This window comes from Nicotiana attenuata, unplaced genomic scaffold, assembly GCF_001879085.1.
Source record: "Nicotiana attenuata strain UT unplaced genomic scaffold, NIATTr2, whole genome shotgun sequence".
Lineage (NCBI taxonomy): Eukaryota > Viridiplantae > Streptophyta > Magnoliopsida > Solanales > Solanaceae > Nicotiana > Nicotiana attenuata.
Window position 1 is genome coordinate 305,418 of NW_017670870.1, and position 8,837 is coordinate 314,254.

An 8,837-nucleotide genomic window follows, 5' to 3' on the forward strand; every position below is an offset into this window, starting at 1 on the left:
AAAAAAAAAAAAAAAGAAAAAGAAAACACAGACACAAAACTTTCCCCTTTGGGCAGTGATTGGACAAAGGCTTCAGTGTAATTTCACAATTTTATTTCTTTATAAAATCAGTTTCTTTCTCCTGCTTTAGTTTTTATATTTCACTTAAATGATAGAAAATGTTAAAGGCAATAACCTTTAAGGATGGAAGTCATTTATTCCTCAAATTTTCTCGTAAAAGGAGAGCGGAGAGCACCTGGTCGCTATTTCAATTTTATGGACTTTATAGAATCATAGGAACCACAACAGTCTTTTCAGATGTTTTCTACATGTTTGATGTGATAATCGGAATAGTTAGAGAGTTGGGAGTTGGCATTTTCTTCACCTGTACTCCCTACATTTAGGTACTTATCATGCTTATGGAAACTTTTAGCCATCTTCTTTTCTCTTGACTATTCAACAGGTCGATGTGTTTTCTTTTGGTATTGTCATGTGGGAGATTCTCACTGGGGAGGAACCTTATGCCAATATGCATTATGGAGCTATTATAGGTCAGCTCTTTTCTTTTCTATGTTTAAAGATTTAGGTGGTATCAAATTGGTGTGTTATGAGCTAGGATACTCTGTCTTGAACTAAATTGTATATCAGCATTACTTTTCTTTTTTGGTTATGAATCAGCGTGCTAAGTAGGAATCTCGATCTTAACTGTTATAAACTAGGTTACTGTGTCTTGAACCAGTTTGTATATCCGTTAGTCATCTCTCTTGCAACCATTTATGCATAAGCTCCTCTCTGGCAATTGTTTAGGCGTTGCTCCTCTCTCCTTAGACTGTTCAAGCTTTGTTCATCTCTCAAGCGATCGTTCTAGTGCTACTATCTCTCCAGCGAGCGGCTCTGCTACTTTGTGCACAACCGTCGCCTTTCTCTATACGTTGAATTTCTTGTTGTTCTACCAATTCAAGTTGTGCTGATTACAACACCATATCTCTTTTCCAAGATTAAGAACAGATTCCTTTCTGTGTATAGTGAAAGAGGCACTTTTTTTCATTGTGCAGTTACCAACTCAGGGAAAAAATTCCAACACCGTTTTTCTTTATGGTGATTGTGCACTATTCCTGTGAGATTTCACTTTCAACTTTTATGTTTCCAAAATAAACAAACTCAAGTTGGTTCCTCACTTTGAGTTTGAGGAGTTCTATTACAATATCAAGAGAATATATGTCTAGTTTATACATGTTTAGATTCATTGTACTTGAAAAAAGAATATCTTATAGAAGATATTTACTTGCCTTATTACTGTTGAAATTGGTTACCTACCATAGTTTGTGAGGCTTATGACTCCTTTATATGGAGCATGTCTCAGGTTGATGCGAAGTTTCTGCGCCCAGTGCTTTGATCTAGTGGTAAGAGCTCAACATGTGATGTAACACCCAAGGGTGTGACCCAGTGGTCAATGAAGTGAGTAAAAACGTTGGATACCAAGGTGCAAATCGTGACAGAGTTACAAAAGAAAAAAAAAACTAGATGATTTCCCATTTGCCTATGTTTTGGTGAGCAGAGTTACCCGGTACCTATGCTGGTGAGAGATAAGAGGTACCTGGTGGAATAGTTGAGGTGCATGCAAGGTGGCTCAAACACCAATAAAAAAAGCGCAATATGTGATATGTGGTTAGGCGCAAGTCATGGGTTCGAACCACGCCATAGACAAAAAGACTGGTATATAAATGGAGAAGGGTAGAAAGGTCAATTGAGGATCCACCTTGAGAGGTAGGGGTGCCATGCCACCCGCAAGTTTGGCAAACTTCTTAAAAATATATGTTGTACTCCCTCCGTTCCAATTTATGTGAAGCTATTTCCTTTTTGGTCTGCTCCAAAAGAATGACCTCTTTCTAAATTTGAAAACAATTTAGCTTAAACTTCCAATTCTACCCTTAATGAGAAGTTTTTATAACCATATAAATACTCAGGCATGTTTACCACCACAAGTTTCAAAAGAATTATAGCCATACAAATATTCTGACTAGTTTAGGACCACAAATTCCAAAAGTCTTCATTTTTTTCTTAAACTCCGTACCCAGTCAAACAGGTTCACATAAATTGGGACGGAGGGAGTAATATTTTAGAATATGGTTAAATGCATACGTTGCCACCCGCAATATCAAACCAGAGGAAGGTGCCTTGTTGGGAATTAGTTTCTTAAAGTTATATTCATGTTTATGCTTAGGATTGAGTCTGATTCTAATGAGGAACTCAATTTTTCGTTTGCAGAGTTTCCCTTTTCTTTTATATTTTTCCCTTTTGTCTGTGTCTTTTCTTCTTCCTTTGGTTTTTTTTTAATCTTTTTCCTTTTTTCGTTTTTCTTTTTCCAATCATTTCTCCTTTTGTTTGTTTGTCAATGACCTTGGAAGGAGTATATAAAAAAGCAACTTCAAATTATCAAAGTACCATAAATAAAAACATGGCTCTTAATTCAAATTCTGTCACTTGTGTTAATAAAAAGTACACAAGATTATTCTTTTCAAAATTCTGATAGTTTGTATATTTTATATACGAAGTGCAGTTGTACTACTGAAAATATATTGCTTGCAATGTATAATTTCTATATCAATTTTTTTTTCTTTTTTTGCTTATACTCTTATAGGATTAGTGTGATTCTCCTATTGAAAATACTTTCACTTATGCAAAAATATTTAATAAAAATGGTGTGATTCCTTTATTGAAGGAAGATTGCTAATTTTTACTTGTGCTGATTTGTTTTTTATAAGATTGTGTTGATTTTTCTATTGAAAATGTCGTTGAATTTATTAAACCGACCTGTATGAACTTGAAACATATCAAACCGAATTGAATCCAACCGATATATACTCACATTAAAAGTTTATGGTTAGTGCGAGGCGTACATTAAAGGAAATATGGCACCCGCTATCTTCAAATCCCGGATGCGCCTCTGAGTAGGGTGGGGCCATTATCCGTCGAGTTTCGAACCATGCGCCACTAGCCCTCAGAGATTCTCGATTATAAGAAAAAGTAATGAGAAGTTTCTTCTATTTTTCACAATTGGAAGTGGATTTGCAAGTCAAAAAGGGGCTTAAGACAAGCTTTATCTCCTTTTTTGTTCGTATTGGTGATGAAAATCTTAAGTCTTATATTGAGGAAAGTAGTTGCAGATGGATGGATCAAAGGCTTTAATATTGAAGGCAGAGATCACAGAAGTATAGAAGTCTCGAATGTGTTGTATGCAGATGAAACTTTGCTATTATGTGAAGCAGAGAGTGAGAGCAATTATTATATATAAGAGGGATTCATTGGCTTTTGAAGCAATGTTTGTATTAAAAGTTAACTTGGCAAAGAGAAAGAGCAGCATATTTTCTGTTAATGCACACAAAAAATTGGATAAGTGGCGGAAACAATGAGGAGCACGGTAGAACAATTTCCAACAGTATATTTGGGCCTATCTTTTGGAGCAAAGCAGAAGATCAGGGGGTTTGGCAAGGCATCATTGATAAATGGCTACGGAAAGAAGTTGGCACCTTGGAAAAGGCAATACTTGTCATTTGGTGGGAGATTGAATTTAATAAATAGTGTATTGGATGGAATTCGAACATATATTATATCTCTAATTCCAATCCGAACAAAGGTGGAGAGGAGATGAAACAAGTTGAGGAATGATTTCTTATGGGAAGGAAATTCTGGAAGTGGAAAATACATTTAGTTAAATGGTCCACTGTTATGAAAGATAAAGAGAGGGGAACGGGAGTAAAGTCTCTAAGACTTCTCAATAAATGCTTATTGTGTCAGTGGCTTTGGAGATATAGTGACAATAGTAATGATTTATGGAGGTGATAATCTCAAATTATGGAAGGGATGGAGACTGGTTTCCAATCTAGTGTTAGCTCCTGATGGTGTAGCAGTATGGAAGATAAGAGGGTCATGGAAAGAGTTCCATGAAAATACTTGATTAAAAGTGGAGATTAATCTGTGGAGTGAAAAATTGGTGGAGGATATGACACTAAAAGATCTTTTTCCAGAATTGTTCTCTCTTGTTAACACAAGGATTGCTGATTGCTCTTCTGAAAATGGATGGAACTTGCAGTTCAGGAGACATCCTAATGATTGGGAGATTTGGAGGTGTTAACCTTCTGTTGCAAAAATCGACTTCAGTGGTGATAATTGAGGATAGGGAGGACTCAATACAACGGACAGCCAGTAGATGGGAACAACAACAACAACGACCCAGTGAAATCCCACGAGTGGGGTCTGGGGAGGGTAGTGTGTACGCAGACCTTACCCCTACCCCGAGGGGGTAGAGAGGCTGTTTCTGATAGACCCTCGGCTCAAGAAGACGAAAAGAGCCAGTAGATGGGAAGTTCTCTATTAAACCCTATAACTAGCTTCCATGTTCGTAGATGAAGCTGATTCGAAATTGTCTTCCATTCCAAGGCACAAATTATATCCATGCGCTTCATATTCACCCAAGTTCGCTCCCAGAAATATAGCCATCCCTGCTCCCAAATGTTGCTAGTTCAGGGAGACAGAGTAGATGAACAGCCTGCTAAGATGATCTGGAGACTAAGGATCCTCCTAAAATGGTGTGTTTTGGATGGGTTGCAACACATGGTGCTTGCTTGACTCAAGAGAAACTACAAAGACAAGGGTTTAATTTCTGTAGTAGAATTATTTCTCTGAGAATTTCGTTGAATCGAACCCGGCATCTTTTCATGGATTGCTGTCAAATCTTGACAAATCTGGGCAATGCTCTTAGATTTATTTGGTGACTCCCAAGGGCCTAAAACAATTGTTTAATTGCTGGCAGCATCAAAGGATTACCAAACAGCAAAGGCAAAGGTGGAAGTCAATTCCATTATGCATAATCTTGTTGCAACTTATGTCCCCGTTTAAACCTTTTATATGACGTTGACCCCTAGTGCCATTCAACAGTTTTGTTCTTTTGTTGATTTGCTATTTTAATAAGGCTAGTCATTTTGCTACATTATTCCTTATGCATAATCTTGTTTACAATTTATACCCCGGTTTGAACCTTTTTATGATGTTGACCCCTAGTGCTGTTCAACAGTTTTGTTCTTTTGTCGATGTGCTATTTTGATCAGGCTAGTGATTTTAATACATTCTTCCTCGTATGCAGGAGGTATTGTAAACAATACACTGAGGCCAACAATTCCTAGCTACTGTGATCCAGAATGGAGGTGCTTGATGGAGCAATGCTGGGCCCCTAATCCTGCATCAAGGCCATCTTTTACAGAAATTGCTAGTCGATTACGGTTATTGTCTTCTGCTTCCCAGAACAAAACTACTGGTCACAAGGCATCTAACTAATAGTTGTCTACCTTCACTTGTTTATGTGGTAAATTTATTCATTTTATTGGAGCAGCAAAGAATATGCTCAGACATCTATATAAACAATTACTCTAGATATGAGGATCACTTTTGTATCGGGGAGAGCTACTGCAAACTTATATTTGTGTATCCTGTTTGGGAAAAGTAAGAAAAGAAGTCTTTTGTTTGTTCGAGAGTTCTTCATGGCATGACAATCATTTATAGTATTTCACAATTGAAAAATTCGTGACACATTTTGCAGTCAATTTGGTTCTCCTTTGAAACTGCAGCATTTCTGCTGAGGTTTACATCAGTGCCCTTGGATATTCATCTACTGCTCCAATAAAAGTAACCATCCCTTGGCCTGCGGCCCTTTCCCGGATCCTACGTGAACGTGGGATGCCTACATCACACCTCTTGGGGTGCGGTCCTTCCCCGGACTCTGCGGATGCCTTGTGTGCCGGGTTGCCCTTTTTTCTCCGATAAAAGTACCATGACCAGTGAAGAAATTTCCCTGCCTTTTTAGTGTTTATTCATCTACTGCTACCGAGGAAGGAGGTAGTTGAGGGACCTGGAAGGTCAGAAAGCTTCTTAAAGGTTGGTGCCTTAAATTTATAGGCCTTTGTGAAAGATTGGGTGTCTACTATGGTCAATGCTGTCTCCAACTGCCAATGTCATGTGCTTTCAGAAAAAATAAGGATTTCTCGCCGGATATCATATCTTGTTAGTTGGATATCAGAAAGTGAATAACGAAAACTCAAAATTTGTGGGGCAAAATAATTCAGGTTAAATGGTAATATAGCGAGCTCTAAAAATTCAAAGCAAGCATTGCTGCTTATACTCAATTCCAGTGAAATGATAGGAACCTCCTTGTTGGTTAGTATTATTTTCTCAAATGAGGTGACTCAACAGCAAGATTTGTCCACTAATATATCAGGAGGATGCAGCATTGTGGACTTCCCAAGCAGACGCAAACATTATTGGCCTTCCTTTCCATCCCAGCAGAAGGCAGCCCTTCTCACTGGCTAGAGTATAACCATCGGAACCATAGACTGAAAGCATCATCTGAGCCTGGCTCATACACTTCAATCCTACTACCTGAAATCCAGCACGTCCAAGTTGCCTGCGCCACTGGTCTGCTCTTTCATGCCTCTCGATCCTATTCGATCCTTCATATGCCACAATGTTTCGAATCTCCTCTGCATAATGACACTTCTCTATCTTAATCCTTGTGGTGGAGTCCCGTGGGAGGTTAGCTTCAAGTGAATCAAAAATGGCAGAGTAATAGTGAAGTGATTCCAAGAATCTTCCTAGAAAGAAAGGGCCATTGTGATTGGCGTCCTGTTCCACCACAGTAACCAGAGAAGGGCCTAATTTCTTGATGGCTTGAAGAATGGTCTTGAGAGATCCTCTGCTCTCTTTTACATAATTGTGCAACTGCATGACGCTGTTCACAATTAAAGCCTCCCCTTCTCTTACATCAAGCTTTTCCCTAGTGAAGAGCGATGCTGATACTGTCTCCTTGATTACTTGGAACTCTAGACGAATATTGCCTGAAGAAGTAGCAGCAACCTCATCCATAAGGCTCTTCAATCCAAGTTCAAGCTCCATAAAATCATGAGTATCTTCAAGAATGCCTGTGATGCGAACTTGTCTTGGAGGAGGTGAGTCTGGTTGTGCAGTTAACGTTCTAATTAAGGATTGCCATTGAAAAATATGGAGCATTCCAAGATCAATGATATGCAAGCGTTCCTTCCCTCTGGAAGCTTTGCAGATAGCATCATTTGCAGCCATGAAACCAAAAGCCATGTACGGAGTGATTTGGTTCAACCAATGATAGGCCTCTCTTTTCTCCTCTCTAGATGAAGCTGCTAACTGGTCCTGTATTAATGTTGCACCTGCATTATTTCTATGTTGAAGAAGCATTAGTCTGGATTGAAGTCCCAAAGCAAAGCAATAGGAGACCCTTTGGAGCGAGTCACCAAAAGGGGTGACTGCAGGCCAGATTTGAGTAAGCAATGAATCAGAAAGTTGAGTGTCCCTACAACCTACAGCCTCAGCACAAGCCAAGAGCAAATGTACAAGCTGAAGCCCCTGATCCACCTCTGCCTCCACAATGTCATGGCTAATTGTTTCCGCTCCAATAAGATCATCGCTTGAGCTAGAAGCCTCTAGGACGGTATACCTTGGTTCTTCATCGGTCAGCATTGATGGATTCTCGTAACTGTATTCATTGAGTATCATTGATGTGAAGTCTCCAAACTCCTCATTATCAAGATTTACTTGGTGATCAAGAGGATCTTTGTCGTAAGAATCAACGTTGAAGAAGCTATCAACAAATTCTTGCTCCTCCTGGGAAGAGGCTGAGTGATCAGGGGTGCTAGTATAAGTGTACAGCTCACTTATACTATTTTGTGAATGTTGTTGTTGTTGTTGATCGTTCATTCGGGCAGCAGCACAAAATTGTCGAATGGCGAAATCTTGGTTGTGGCTCTGCAAGGAGAGCGCCCAATCCGAATTCATTTCATGCATTGGTTTGCTTTGCTAGAGAAGTCAGGACTTTATCTATGTACAGGTAATACAGCTAGCGGGTTATGTGCTGGAAGATGGAGTAGTTGAACAGGCCGTCTCAGAATATTCTCTTTGTTTACTACTCCTATTTTAAACGAGAGAATTTCGACAATGGACAAAACCCCAACAAGAAATGAGGAAAACACTTGTTTGTTTTAACGCATGAAAAAGCTTTTTATCTTGGATTTTCTTTCTATTTCTTGAATTAAAAGTGCCATTTATGAGAAAAGGTTCAAATTTGTCTTGTACTATCCAAAATTGCTCCATTTTGCCCTTATTTACATATTGCTCTATTCATATTCTTGCCATTATTAACCAATACTCTCAAATTTGCCCTTGTCGTTAGAAGAGCTCACTTCATAAACTCCACGGTGAAGCTCCGTTAGGGACCAATGGCAAAAACAAGACTTATTATTAACGGCAAGGATAATATTAGACCAAAAATTTAACGCACGAAATAAATTCACCAAATTAACATTGTGGACTCTTGTAAAAGAAATGAAGCGGAGAATAAGTCAAAGAATAGTTGGAGGTTGAGGCAAAAGAAGACATAGGGATGCAAAGCTAATGCAACAAACCCAGCACTGTTGCCGGCAATACTTTTGACAAACGAAGCTCATTTTGATTTTCCGTAAATATTTTATTTGTACTCGATATTTATATTAAATCAAATAATTAAATCTTAACTCTTAAAAATTAATGTGATAAAATTATATATGTATGAAAAACAACCATATTACTTTCATTTAATGTAAAGACAAATATGTTTTTATATCTTAATTTTCAGACTCCCACATCATCGTTTTTTTGTCACAAAGTCATATCTAATTTATTAGTCGGCCACCAAATTATGTGTGACGCTACCTTATTGCATGTCCAATTGCGTGTGAGTTCGAGGCAAATCTCCTTTCCTCAATTTTAGGCATATCACTATTCATTCTGGCTGTGGGTTC

General features: G+C 38.4%; 2 protein-coding genes across 4 annotated transcripts in view; one reads left to right on the forward strand and one right to left on the reverse strand.

The window, feature by feature from the left end:
• The window catches only part of LOC109244077, an 11,739-nt gene extending 6,232 nt beyond the window's left edge, over positions 1-5,507 (forward strand). For all 3 annotated transcript variants that reach the window (XM_019411104.1, XM_019411105.1, XM_019411106.1), the window contains exons 8-9: positions 443-530; positions 5,123-5,507. In XM_019411104.1, coding sequence (XP_019266649.1) covers positions 443-530; positions 5,123-5,313 — 279 coding nt within the window. In that variant the 3' untranslated portion in view covers positions 5,314-5,507. The remainder of the gene's footprint in view (positions 1-442; positions 531-5,122) is intronic.
• Positions 5,508-5,928: 421 nt separating this feature from the next.
• LOC109244078 (DELLA protein RGL1-like) lies at positions 5,929-8,089 on the reverse strand. Its single transcript, XM_019411107.1, has one exon. It carries the CDS (start codon positions 7,843-7,845, stop codon positions 6,247-6,249), a length of 1,599 nt encoding a protein of 532 aa, XP_019266652.1. The 5' UTR covers positions 7,846-8,089; the 3' UTR covers positions 5,929-6,246.
• Positions 8,090-8,837: the final 748 nt, after the last annotated feature.